General features: G+C 46.1%; 1 protein-coding gene across 2 annotated transcripts; it reads left to right on the top strand.

Moving 5' to 3' along the window:
* Positions 1 to 54: 54 nt before the first annotated feature.
* Positions 55 to 12,136, top strand: MMACHC (methylmalonic aciduria (cobalamin deficiency) cblC type, with homocystinuria). 2 transcript variants are annotated; one of them, XM_006015782.3, is made up of 4 exons: positions 55 to 247; positions 6,514 to 6,708; positions 7,592 to 7,744; positions 8,264 to 12,136. In XM_006015782.3, the coding sequence occupies exons 1-4, from the start codon at positions 167 to 169 to the stop codon at positions 8,573 to 8,575; spliced, it is 741 nt and encodes a 246-aa protein (XP_006015844.1). In that variant the 5' UTR covers positions 55 to 166; the 3' UTR covers positions 8,576 to 12,136. The 2 variants fall into 2 exon arrangements, with proteins under 2 accessions (XP_006015844.1, XP_025062451.1); XM_025206666.1 differs by lacking the exon at positions 55 to 247 and adding an exon at positions 2,297 to 2,474.
* Positions 12,137 to 13,953: the final 1,817 nt, after the last annotated feature.

Here is a 13,953-nt window from a genome sequence, read left to right as displayed (position 1 = left end):
CCCATCTCCCACCATTCACTGCGGGCCTCTCTCCCTCCCTGCTCCCCCAGCATGCATTGCGTGAGGAAGGCGGGGACGCCCGCCTCCCAAGCTGCCCCGCGCCGCGATCCCGGCGTGCTTCGCGCGCGGCCCCGAAGGGACTACATGTCCCGTGAGCCTCCGCGGCATGGAGCTGCGCGCGGCGCGGGCGGAGCGCTCGCTGCGCGACTCCTTGTGCGCCTTCGGCTTCGAGCTGCATCCCCTCCAGGTTCGAGGGGGGGGGCTGGGGGCTCGGGGGGACGTCACGGGGCCCCGCCGTGTGACGTCACCTGGGTGGTCTCCTCACTCTCCAGGAGCTCGCTAAAACACCTGTGGGCGCTCGCGTGTTTCCGGTCCGCGGGTCCCTGCTCACGTGGCTGCAGCCGGTTTCCACGGAGATGGCGGCGTGGCCGTGAGGGTGGAGCCAGGGTTTCCGTGGAGACGGGCCCCAGCCACGCTGGCAGGGTGGAAGCAAAGGCGCGCGATGTCGGAGACTTTCTAGGAATCGGAGGCATGCTCACGGGCAGCGGAAACGCCACTTCCCTCCTCGCTCCGCTTGCTGGGCGGGAGTAGTACCTCTGTGGTTTGTCGTTAACCTCCTGCTTTCTCTTCCGGCGGGAAGATCTCGGCGTTACGCCCCCCGCTTGACGGAAATGGGAGACCCGTGGCCGTGCGGCCGAGGGCGAGCGAAACCCGGGGGCATCCGAACCCCGAGCCGCCGGGCTGGGGTCTCCCGCCGAAGGATTTGGGAGCGTCTGAAGCCCCGGGGGGCGGGGGTGGAGGAGGCATGCTGGTGGCAGGGCGGGCTGGACCCGACCATCTCATGAGATCCCTTCCAGCCCCTAACGTCTATGAAATCTATGAACGTTTAATCTGTGCGCACGAGCGAGTAGTTCCTTCTGGATTACGTTGCACCGGGCAGGAAATCCACGCGTGATTCGCACTCGCCGTCCCTTGCGTTGTTGTCGCTGGTCGCCGTTTCTGCTGGCACGGCTTGCGGCCGGGTGGGAAGGTGACGTGGTCAGTCTCCTTCGGCGTTGGCGTTAAGGCCTCCCTACAAGGAGCCTGCTCCTGCAAAGTGCTGGGTGCCTCCCCTCTCTTTAATTTTACCGTGTGGTATTAGCGTCTCCTCGGAGGACGTCTGTCGGCTCAAGGAGGGCATCTCCGCCCTTCCAGATGGCTCCCGAAAGCTGCTGCGCTGTTCTATGGGCTGTGCCATTTTCTTCGTAGCCATTGAAGCTGGGAAAGTGTTTTTTAGTAAAGGTGGAAGGAAAGGTATTCCCCGGGTACTGAAACGGCGAGTGCAGAAGGCAAGGAAGAGAGAAACGTCCGGCTGAAAAAAGTCAGCAGAGGAGTTGACTGGGCCGCGGCCAGCGTAGGGTAAAAAGAGGAGGAAAGATTGTTCCCTTTCACAGACAAGCTGCACGAGATGACGCTGAACAAATAATTGGCTTCTGTTGGGGTAAACATTGCAGTTGGACTTGGAAGTTAAATATTGACGCCTGTCCAGTATCAGACTGCCTTCCAAGTGAAGGTTTTATTGATGTGAGGTTGAACTGTTAAACAAGGCAAAGGGAAAACCAGGATTTTCTTCAAGAGTCAGTAGATCCTGATTATACAAAGTCATTATGCGTCCTGTTGTGCACTTGAATGCCCTCCTCTGTTGTGCAAATTAAACTCTTTGTAAGCTAACATTTTAAAGATATATTAAGTTAGTTGACAGGGAAGAAAAAAAAAAAGTAGACTTGCTGGCTGCAGACAAGCTGATTGCTTGGGGAAATCTTCTTTGACTTGCACCTTGAGCTAATGAAAGCTGCTGAGCGCTGAAGCAGAATAAAGAAAGAATGTCCCAATGGTATTTTTAGAGCCATTTTTCCAGCTCTGAGTCGCTTCTGCTAAACTGTATGTTGTCATCCTCAGAGAGCTGGCTGACTTTTTGGAGGGAGCTATTTGCATGTGTTCGGGTCATCTGTCACAGAATCACAGACAAGGGGGGTGGGAAGAGACCTCAGGAGCTCACATCTAGTCCAAAGCAGAGCCAGCCCCAGCTGCATCATCCCAGCAGGGCTTTATCAAGCTGGGCCTTAAAAACCTCCAAGGACAACCTCTCTGGGTGACCCGTGCCACCTGACTGATTTGTGCCTCGGTTTGTTGTTCACAAAGTGTCAGTGGGGGTTACTTTCTTGCCTGTGTGGTTGCAAAGGCTAATGTTTGCTAATGATCACAGGATCGTTAGCTGCTCCAGGTGTTTACCATTTGAGGTCTAGCTCACGCCGGGTGCCCTTGAGAGGTGCTCCGCCTCCTTCCTGTGCAGTGGCTGCAGCAAGGCGACTTGCGTGCAGGGACTACACCTGGACCCAGTACCGTATCCAATAATCACCGTGGAAAGACTTCATTTGATTGCAGTGGCCACTGGTGGAGGTCTGTGGGAGCAGGCCCACAGCTGTGGGGAGACGGTAGGTGGCGCTGCCTTCCAGATGTTCAGGTTAGGCTTTTAGATTAGAAAAATCTGTTCCTTCCCTTTCCCCACCATTAGTGGAAAGGGAGTATGCACACCCATAAACGTAAGTCCATACCTTTGCACAGCATAGCAGCATTTTGGGGAACCCAGACCCTCACCTCTAAATCCCACAGTGTTTTGCATGGCTCCTTGCAGCTCGGAGTAGTGATTTGCCGCTTGAAACCAAGGAATGCTTATAGATAGGGACTCCCTTCAATCACAGTTTTGTGATTGTCATGGAAAACAGTGGTTTCCATGATCACCGTGAAAAACCGTGTTTCCCGTGATTTTGTGCAGAATCGCCTGAAAAAGATAAAAGCTTACTGGGATACAAGGAAAGTGCGGCAATCCCTGCAGCTGTAGAGCGTGTGAGAGGCTGAGCTAGCGACATAGACTCAATGAAGGCGCCAAAGTGTTATGGCGCCGTCTTTTAAGACGCTAGATAATCATAATATGCTTAGATTTAGATGTAATACTTAGATTTATAATAATGTGGCAATATATTTGATATTTCCATGGACTTTGCTATTTAATTATGCTGTAGTTTTTGCCACTTGGCAGCAAGGAGCAGGGCCGCTGGGGCTCCTTAGCCAATTGACAGTGAGGGAGGGGGCTCACCGCAAAAATTGGCTCCGCGCGCAAATCCCTGTGTGATTTTTGGTAGGTCCTTACCCACAGAGAAGCATGGTGCACAGCTTGCAATGCAGGTAATGATGGTCCTTGCTAAGGAAACAGTCCAGACAGGCAAGGTGTTAAACTAGATCAAGCCTAATAACGATGCGCGTATGACGACACAGCACAGATCAACCAAAGATTTAAACCAAGGCCCTGCTCTGATTTTGGGTTCAGTGTCTAGCAGTCTCCGGCCCACTGGAAGTCAGTCAAATTATTCCAGATTGGTACCAATGTAACTGAGAGCAGAGTCTCAGCCTACATGTTTCTAATCAGTTTCTAAAATTTAATATCTGAATATGAAACCATCTAGAAAATTTAAGTGGAGATTCATTTTTCTAATACTAAGTTGAATGTTGATTACCTCAATCAGCCCGGATACTGGATCAGTAGGAAAAAAATCATCTGGCTGTTTAGTGCCCTAATTCTGTTCACTTTGGGTTCTTTAGTGGTTAATTCTGTATCAGAAATTAAGGCTTCATTACTCGTTTTAATCTGCAATTGTTATGCAGGTCAGGTTATAAGATCAGCATTGACCTCAAGTAGGAGTGGAGAATGGGGAAAGGAAGAACAATTTTTTTAAAACATTTTAGTATAGTCTGAGTTGATTCTTGGGGAAGAAATCAAGCTTAATCTTTATATTTAGCAAACTAAATCTTGCTGCCTTTCCTGATTTGTCACAGCATCTAATCTTCATTCAGTGAAAACGCAAAGGAAACAGGTTTTGTTTAGAAGCAATCATTCTAGTATTGCAAGCAAAATCTGGTATACTTTCCATTTTCCCCAAGTAGGCTGTAACTACCCGGAGAAAATGTTATCATTATGGCTTTTCTGTAAGATGCAGCTCTCATGCAGCTGTTGGTAGTTTATTGACTACTGATTTCCCAGTGGGCATCAAACCTTAGATTAAAATCTTTCTATTCATTCTTCTAATATCACCATCTTGAAAACATCCCTGTGTCTGAGTCGACTTCCTGGGCCTGAGCTTGTAAAGAGGCTGCTTTACTGCCACTTCATTTCCTTTCCGGGTCCTGATCCAGCATGTTGCTGGGCACCTTCCACGCCTTTAAAGTGACTTTCAAATTGGCTTCACCTGTCCTTGAAGGTGGTCAGACCCTGCCACTTCAGACCCTTAAGAAAGCATTTATCTCCAAAACCGCTGGATTTAATTTTGCATGTTAGCCATGACCTCTGCGACACGCCAAGAGGCAGAGCTGGAAGCAGCTGCTGGGTCACAGTGGTCCATAAAAAAAGAGTCATTTGGGAAGCCAGGTGAGGGTACTGTTTTCAGAGTAGCTATAAATTACCTTGCTATGCTCAGCACTTCTTGGGCTGAGTCCCTCGTGTCTCCTTGCTGTCTTGGCCTGTTCTGCCTCCTAATTTCTGACCCTGCAACTGCGCTGCATTATGATGTGTCCAGCGCCAGAGGGAAATCCTGAATCTAGCTGTGTCATAATCCGTGTGATGCACCTGATGTTCCGCTCGGGGATAAACGTGCCGCTGAGCATGTAGCACCACTTACATCCACAAATTAATATTTAAACTCAAAAAGCAAAGCATGCAACCTATCAAGTGACTGAAGAGCTGCTTACTCCTTTTCAGTGGGGGCAGAGTGGCTGTCACCCTGCCCATTTTGTCCTTGTAAAAAAAACCAAAAGTGGCCATCCCTCAATAACAGGGATGGCCTAAAAGAAAGCAAGGATCAACCAAACAGCTAACAAAACGGAGAGGAGAGTGGATTTGCAATTGTCTGCACAATGGATCCAGAGGAGACACCAGGCCTAGTTTCTAGGGTCAGAAGGGACCTGAACAGATCATCAAGTCTGACCCCCTGCCCTGGGCAGGAACCAGTGCTGGGATCATAATACCCCAGCCGGAAATGTATCCAACCTCCTCTTGAAGACAAATCATGCAATGGCATGAATCATGCAGTCATAGAAATTAGGGTGGGAAGGGACCTCAGGAGTCGCATCTAGTCCACAGGACCAGCCCCAGCTACATCATCCCAGCCAAGGCTTGGTCTACCTGGGTTTTGAAAACCTCCAAGTCTGGAGCTTCTACCACCTCTCTGGAAAACCTGCTCCAGCGCTTCACCACCCTCCTAGTGAGAAAATTCCTCCTAATATCCAACCTCAACTTCCCTTGCTGCAGCCTGAGCCCATTGCTCCTTGTCCTGTCCTCTGCCCCCACTGAGAACAGCCCAGCTCCGTCCTCTTTGCAACACCCCTGCAAGGAATTGAAGGCTGCTATATTCAATCCCCCTCAGTCTTCTCTTCTCCAGACTAAATAAGCCCAGTCCCCTCAAACTCCACAAAGTGCCAATTGCTCCAAAAAAAACCCCTCAAGGGAGCAAGGGAAATCCTGCTAGAAAAGCTTTGCCCTGACATTTGAATGTCAAAATAGGTTTGACAGTCTCGGAGAACACCCCCACTCAGCTTCCTGCTGCAGTAGTGGGAGGGATCTTGAAACCCTCGATTTCTTGGCATGCCGGCTTCTTGTTTGTACGGGCTCATTATATACAGTACACTGTCCTATGGGAGAAGCAGACTTTGAGCACTGCAGCTCACTATTTTAATTTGTAATAACCTGTGTTACCGGTATGGAGCCTAGCGTCATCTCTTTCAATTGTTCTTTGAGTGAATCTGATATCTTTTATTATCCCTTCCAATTCGCGTTTGTCAGGGGTGCTATCGTAGGACCACAGTGTTGTTGAAGCCATCTGGGGAATATGCAGGGAGCAAGGTTTGTTTGGTATCTTTTATTAGACCAGCTGCGTAACTGGAAGAGATGTTAGACAAGCTTTCAGCGCAGAGTGCCCTTCCTCAGATCTGGGAAAGAAGGGGTATTCTGGACATACTTGATACCGTGTGCTGGATAAATTCTCGAGATTCCTTCCAGCCTTACATTAATATGCAGTATCAACAGCCCAAGCCTTGCCCCGAGCAATAAATAACTGAGGGCAAAGGAGAAGCAGAGGAGGCACATTTGACATGCAGAATAAATCGCATCTAAATCAAACATCTGATTTGCATCGGCAGGACTGCTGGCTGCGTGCTAGTTTCGAGGTCAGGACTGGCCAAAGTGCAGTATCAAGCAGCTTAAGGCCCTCCTTACCTTTCACGTAGAAGTGCAGCTTATAGAGAGTGTAGATCCCTGCACGCGGTGTGCCATCTTGATTGAATGGTGCATTTTGCAGCTGGCAGACTGCACGGCTGAATTGTCAATGAAGGCAGCTGCAGCCTCCTCCATTTTATGATTCCTGCTGCCGGCACAATGTTGGTGCTGCTCTCCTAACGGAGGGTTTTTTTCTGGGTTCACTGCAGGTTGGATGGTACAACGCTGTTCTTCAGCCGCCCTTTCACCTGGCCTACCCAGACAACACCCTGGCTTTCGTTGTCCTCAGCACACCTTCCATGTTTGACAAAGCCTTCAAACCCTTTGTGAACAAACAGCTGCTGAAAAGGATCCGGGATCCAGTGGACCAGTGCATTTCTCATCACTTATCACTTGTGAAAGAGGTAAAAGCCTTTTAAAGACAATTTCCCCTTGCTAAAACATGGACCAAGTGGGTAAAGCAGGGAGCTGGCAACAACTCTTGGGAAGTCTTTTACCCTCTCTTAGTTTCTTAACCTGTAAAGTGGTGGTATCGATGGGGTGGTGGTGCCTGGATTTGTCTCATCAAATTCTTTTCATGATTGGAAAGCAGTCACGTAAGCTCAAAGTATTGTTCCCAATGCTAATTTACTATTTGGAGCGGCTGCATCAGTGCAGCTCCAGAACGCAGGGGGTTTACACCGCCACTGCTCACCACCTGCCCCGATGAAACATTAACTGTTGGGGAAGTGGGGCAAAAAGGGGAGAGGGGGACAACCAGCAGCGGTGCTAAGCCCTGGGGCTCGAGCTGCCCCGATGCAGCAGCTGCAGGGGGTTAGCCCTGTGACTTCGGGTCACCTGGCCCAGAAGAAGCTCTGTGGTCTGGATCCAGTCTGTGAGAAACCCCACAGTCTGGATCCAGCCCGCAAGGCCAAATAAATGTAACTCTTCCCCATTGAGAGTATCCATAAGGGCTCGACTTCCTTTTCTCTCTCCTGTTATGCTGGCCTTTAGGGGTTTATCCCAGATGGGATTGTCTCAGGCTTTGACTAGTGTGGGGACAGTTATTTATATACAGCACCTTCAGTGACAATTAACTGAAATTCACCCAATTGCCCTGGTAGAAAAAGGGTTATCTCAGTACTTCACAGCGTATTTTTATTCTGTATTCCTACAAATATGCAAGGCTTTGCCCTGGGGGAAATCTAGTGTCTGTGTTTTAGCCTAGGTGCACATGGTACAAACTAAAAAATACAGGGCCTTGAGCATGCTCTTTCCAGTCATTCTGGCCTTGCGTTTTTCTTCCAGCACTTCCCTGACGAGAAGGTGCATATCTTTTATGACTATGAGATGTTGCCAAACCGGAAACCCAAGTTTCTGGCACAGACAGCTGCCCACGTGTCTGGAGCAGCATATTATTACCAGAGGAAGGACGTGAAGTGTGATCCCTGGGGAGAAAAGGTGAGCTACAAGCCAAAACCCAAGGGTCCCTCAAGAGCCACTTGGGTAGTGGGAATGTAAAAACATTGTTTACTCACTGGTTCCTTCTCTTGGAAATTAAATGCTTAAATCCGAATAAGGCGAAAGCACAGGCAGATGTAGCATAGGGACCAATTCTGGCTGAGGCAGAGAAAAAAGGATGAGAAAACAAAACAGAACCTTTCCATTTCCATGAGAGAGATCTGGCAATCCTTGCCTAAGCAAAACTAGCACTGTGATCAGTTTTTTATTTAGAAAGAAGAGATTACCCTTCCTAAACACTGTGTTGGGGTTGATTTACCGCAGGGGAGGGGCACAGGCAATGAGGGATCAAAGCAAATTCTTTGGAGCATAACAGCAAGAAGGAATTTGCTTTTCTTGCTTTTACTGTACCATATCAATTGGCCAGGCCTGCACATGGTTCCCTCAAATCTATCTGTGTTCAGAGGCAGGGCAATGTTTAGAAATAGTAACATGTACCAGTTCTTCTCTCTCTTTCAGAAGATCTATGGTGTGTGTATACATCCCCAGTATGGAGGCTGGTTTGCTATCCGGGCTATCCTCATATTTCCAGAAATTCAGGTGCCGTTCCTGGAGCAGTATGCCCCTGTCGACTGTGTGACCACAGAGGAGAGAAGAATACAGTTGCTGGAGAAATTCAATTTCCACTGGCAGGACTGGAGCTACAGGGATATCATTGAAGTGAAGGAACGATACTCAGAGGAGCAGAAAACCTACTTTGCAACCCCTCCAGCAGAGCGTTTCAAACTGTTGGGGCTACAAGGAGGAATGCAAAGAAGTGAATTTTACTGAGTTACACGGTTCAGTGTACGAGGCAGGGAGTGAGCAAAGTGCAGCTCGCAAGCCCCATAACCCTTTTTCGTAGCTGTGAAAAGGGGATTTGATGGTACAGGGATGACACCCCCCAGCAGCATACGCTGCAGCTCAATCCAAAAGCTGCCCTTTCAGGTCAAAATGGAGCATTGCATGCCAGGGTTTGTCATCTGACTATACGTAATCAGGAAGGTAGCTGCAAGTCTGCTCCGGGTTATTGCTATTTACAAGCGTATCCTTCTGGACCCTGGTAAGGTATCGCCTGGCTTTCATTTGGGCAGAGTTTAGGTGCCCTCGAGGCTGGGACATTTATGCTGCTGTTTGGAAAGACTGACTATTTTTGATCTGGGGAGACCTTTTTATTTTATTTTATTTTATTTTATTTTATTTAATAGTAAGGAATTATTTAATTTTCAAAAACCTGAATGTAAAGCAGTTCGTCTCTGGATGAACTCAGGGCAGATTTTTTTTCCAAACGTATATCTAGCACTTTTACTGCCCTGGGAGATTATATCACAGGGTAAATTGTTTTAAAGGGCATGCACCTTGAAATCTAGTCCAGAAATTTAACTTAAGCTAGTTTGATTGTGAACGGACCCTGTTTTTTGTCTTGGCAGAGCTAGATGCCATGCTTTCGTACAGCTAGAGGGCTTTGGTCTTTTCCTGTGTCAGGAAGCGCACACACGCACACGCAGTGAGCAAGCTCTCTGGCTGAATGCATCTGTAAGTCAATATATATGCTGTCCCATGTACAGAGTAATAAGCAAGCCAAGAGAAGAAGAGTTTGTACCTCTCTGGTTCTCCTGTTATACTTGCATCCTTGCACATAGCATTTGGAGACAGAACTGTACCTTCATTTTTATTTTTTTTTTAAATGGCTGTCCCGTGAAATTGAATTATGCTTAAAGGAGCACGGGAAATGGGAGATTAATATAAATTTATACTAAAGCTATAAGTGAAACCAATCTCTATACACTAAGCCAGGGGTTCCCAACCTTTTTATACTGCGGACCAAAAATGACCGTGGACTGGCAAACTCCAGACCAGCAGTGACCAGCATACGACGGGCTGGCAGCCAACTCTGTTTTATACTCAGTTGGCTGCCGATCTGCAGTGTGTTGGTCACTTCCGGTCCAGCAGTACTGGATTCTGGCCCGGGGGTTGGGAACCCCTGCACTAAGCTAATAATTTAAAGTTATAACTTGAAGGTTTCCAATCCTGTAAAGCATCAAGCACTGGGTCTCTCATTTGTAATTTATGCTGTAGTTTTACATCATTTATGTGGAACTAGACATTAAGGTAGACTTTGCTGTAAGAATTTGATTGTTAGAAATTCAGCAAAGTTAATTGTAACCTAATCTTAACAGGTTGGCACATACTAGCTAGGCTGATTCATCCATTTCTTCGCAACCTTCTATGTGTGCACAGCTCGTCTTGTTTCAGTCAGTCCTGTTCATCAGACCCTAGCACCCTCTCCACTGCCAGGGTAAGAACAGCTGGCTCTTAAGTTATTTTAACTTTTTTAGCATCTGCCTCCCCAAAGTCCTCTCACAGCATTGGTTGGCAAGTTTTGTTGCTTCTCTGTCCTTTTTTCACACTGCTTAGATCACTAAAGAGCTCCTAAAAGATGAGGGTTCACACCGATGGGTCTACTGAGCATATCGCACCCTGTAACAAACTGAATCCTTGCTCATACTCAAGGAAAGAACTACAAAGGGCATCAGTGGGGTTGATGCAATGAAGGATCTTACCATGAGTAATGAAGAATATTACCATGCAACACCATGAGATTGCATAGCCTAAATAGAGCGTAGTATTGCAAGCCAGGAATTCCCACATACTAGATACAGTCTTCCAGCATCTTGCCTGTGCCATCCTGCCCTGCCATCTCTCCTGTGTACTTTTAAACAAGTCACTCTAACATGCTGTTCTGTCTTCCCCAGCTGCAAATTTGGAAAACACTCAAGGTTTTGGGTTTTTTTCCAAGGCAAGTGTCCTCCTTCTGCACCAAAAAATATTATCACAGACTCTTGAAATGGAGCCAACAGCCTTTGATATGCACAGTAAAATCTAAAGTATGGATTTTAGCAGCACGCCTCCAAAGCTGCTGCTAAGATTCCTTGCACTAGGACTGGTTGTTAAAACTCTAATTTCTATGAAATTAAGTGGTACTTAAGACTGGAATTTCAGTCTTCATCAGTTTTGTTCACATTCTCTTGCTGAGATCACCTGAGCCATTATTTACCTTGTCTTCTGCCTTAGTCCCTTTCCCTCTTTAGCTTTCGAAGAGGGAAAACAAGAACACTTTTTTCATTTGAGATGTGGTCTGGTGGATATAGCAGAGTGTCTGGAGATGTACTTACTGGTGCATTTCAAGAGGAGACTAGATGCAGCTGAAAATCATTGTGCACAATATGGGTTACAGCATGAATATATTTGCATATGTGCATAGGCAGATACAGGATTTTGTGGGAGCAGTGACCAGCATTGCATGGGTGGCTGGTAGCCCCCTAGCCTCTAGCCTCCCCACCAGGGCAGGCAGACCACACTGCAGAAGCAGCATCCAGGGATTTTTTTTTAAGTCCTTGACCAGGTAAGGATCCCCCTTCTCAGCATCCCTGTCCTTCCTCTCCATACTCAGCAGCAGCCCAGCCCTGCCCCTCCCATTGCCCCCTCCTCTGCTTCCGCTGCACCTGGCTGACCCCAGGGGTAAGGAGAGCCCTGAAGTCCTCAGCAGCAAGAGGCAGGGGAGGGAGAGGAGAGGGAAGGTGCTGCTGAGAATGAAAGGCAAGGGACCAGCGTGGAAAGTGCCTGGCTGTTTCTTCCCATGGCATGGTCCAAAACGTGTGGTGGCACAGCTGCCACCCGCACTCTAGAGCTGCCCCTATGTATGTAACATGCATTAGGTGACAACTTACTGTGCGGTACTGGAATTTTTTTTAGTATTTCAATTTGAAAGTTTTATTTTGGAATTATTTCTGGTTACACTGTTACCGTGGTCCTTTTTTTTCTTAACTGATGTAGAATTGAAATGGAGTTTACTAAAAGTTTGTACTAAAGGATCCATATTGGTACCAAGATCAATGTCCTGGAATACTGTCATGTAGAAAGAAATTGTACTGAATTTACAACTTTTTTATCAGTGTTTGACTTTATAAATGTTAAATATTTTGTGTTGAAATTCACTCATTAAACAGTTAAGACCACTGTTACAATTTTGATGATGCCTTTTGTAATGTATTTATTTTCACATTTTATTTTGGGTAATGAAAGTAAAATACTGAGTGAACTTTTGTTTAAATAACATAACAGTTTAATTTTGGGAGAACCTGAGATGTTGAATATGCACCAGATGCACAGAAGTAAACCATATTGGATAGCAAGGGAAAGTAAATGTTAGAATTGCAGATGTGTGACAGCAGGCATGATCAGATTTGATTCTGGGATGAGTATACTTTCTTTTGTAATTATCTCTTGCCAAGTTGCTTATGTACCAAGAGACTAACATGACGGCACACAATAAAAGGACTTGACAACGAATATCTTGTGTTTGGCAGTTTGTCTAACTCTATCCCAAGTACATAGTTAGTCCCATAAAAGATATCACCTTAAGAAATCCTTGCCTTTCACAGTAAAAGAACAGGAATGTTTTTTAGATAGTATAATATTCTAGAATTTAGCAATAAACATGAAAGCCTACAGTGCCCCGTATGGTATCATTGATATTTTAGGATTTTTCTTCAGTAGCTTTACTGTAACGCTGGAATTCTGCAAATCTTTAATTACTGCAGTTATGGTTTGCTAAGCTATTTTCGTTGACACCTGACCTGATGTTTTGCTTAGTGCCATAGCAGCAAATCCTGAGAAGTGCTGAGCACCTGTAACTCCTCCTGTTGATGTAAGTGAGATGTGTAGGTCCTCCTGATCTCTTAGCAATTGCTTTCTAATAGTCTAGCATATCAAAAACCTGAGAGCAGAATGACTTCCGAATGCATGCTGCTCATTTTTGTGATAATCATGGAAGGGGTCTCCGGGGAAGTGTGATGCAGTGCATTTTACCTGATTTTTACTCTCTGACTTCAAAGGATTGATCTTCATGTGTTTTGGGTTTTTTTTGTATGGGCAATTCATATCGTGTCACGGTTGTATTAGTTCACTTCCCCACCCTGCCAAGTAAAAGTACATGACAGTCATACAAAAGTTTATATATCATGCATTAACTAAACCAGAATGAACAGTAACACTGCTGCATTTTAACTTTTTTAATGTGTACTGTTTCATAGCACCTTGCCTTGCTAAATGTTCAGTGCAGTACATTTTTTCACGCCAGTCTGTGTACATTGGACACTGATTTTTTTTTTTTTTGATTTTTTTTTTTTGGGGGGGGGGGTGGTTGTTTTAAACTAGCTGTTTTGAATTTAAATTCTTCCTTAATTTGAGGGGGGGAAAGTCTTTTCAGTCTATTCCAGATAGCCAAAATAACCCTTATGAACTAACTGAATTCACAGTATTTGTACATTAACAGAATAAAAAATTAATTCTCATTTTTTTTTTCTTTCTATTATTTTAAAGAAAAAGGTGCAGGTTTTATATTAGAATTCAATAAACTATGCAATAATTCATTATCATATTATAGACACTATATCTGGTAACAACTATCAGGCATAATATTAAGAAAGGAACTGGAATGAATGAGGACCTGATCCTTTTCTTACCCAGGCCAAGGAGGCCCCCTGAGGCAAATGGTATTTTATGGGAGTGGGCCAAGGGGGTAGAGAGTTGCAGGGACATTACCTATTCTCTAATTGGTGCAAAATACATATATACCTAGCTATTGTTTAGTTGTACAATACTCTATGTGTTAAAATACTGATTTAAAAGAGCAGAAATGGGTATAGGGGAGAGTTTTGTTTGTCAGTAGTCAGACACAGAAGTAAACTACCAGTTGGCAGAGTCCTGCCATCAATAGGCGATTTCCCCCTGCCCCCAGCCCTTAATGAAGAAAGGATTTAATTCATTTTAAGTGATGTTATAAGGATTTAATGAAAACAGAGCAACTGTCCATCCTTTTTTTGACGTTTCTTATTTGATATCCCAGATCCTCCGTTGATGCACTTTGTTCTGTTTCTGTACTAGGAAGCGACGTTCCTCCGTGGTCTCTTGGTCGGTGTGGCTCTCTGTGTACGAGCGCTCTGCCAGGGTGTGCACTGCTCCAAAAGAAAGGCCACACGGGTTGGTTCGGTAGCAAAAGCTCAGCCAGGTTTATACCTAGGCAGCACAACATCACTGGCGCACCTGTCCAAAGAGGTGGATGCGGGTGGTGAGGCACAGGCACCACTTGCCACGGCGTGCCGCCC

Source organism: Alligator sinensis, unplaced genomic scaffold (assembly GCF_000455745.1).
Source record: "Alligator sinensis unplaced genomic scaffold, ASM45574v1 scaffold781_1, whole genome shotgun sequence".
Taxonomy (NCBI): domain Eukaryota; kingdom Metazoa; phylum Chordata; order Crocodylia; family Alligatoridae; genus Alligator; species Alligator sinensis.
This window is presented reverse-complemented; position numbering and strand designations above follow the sequence as displayed.

Coding starts and splice junctions, on each gene's coding strand:
- MMACHC (XM_006015782.3), top strand. CDS start 167: ATGGAGCTGCGCGCGGCGCGGGCGGAGCGCTCGCTGCGCGACTCCTTG. Junction 248..6,513: donor TCGAGCTGCATCCCCTCCAG/GTTCGAGGGGGG, acceptor GGTTCACTGCAG/GTTGGATGGTACAACGCTGT. Junction 7,745..8,263: donor GTGATCCCTGGGGAGAAAAG/GTGAGCTACAAG, acceptor TCTCTCTTTCAG/AAGATCTATGGTGTGTGTAT.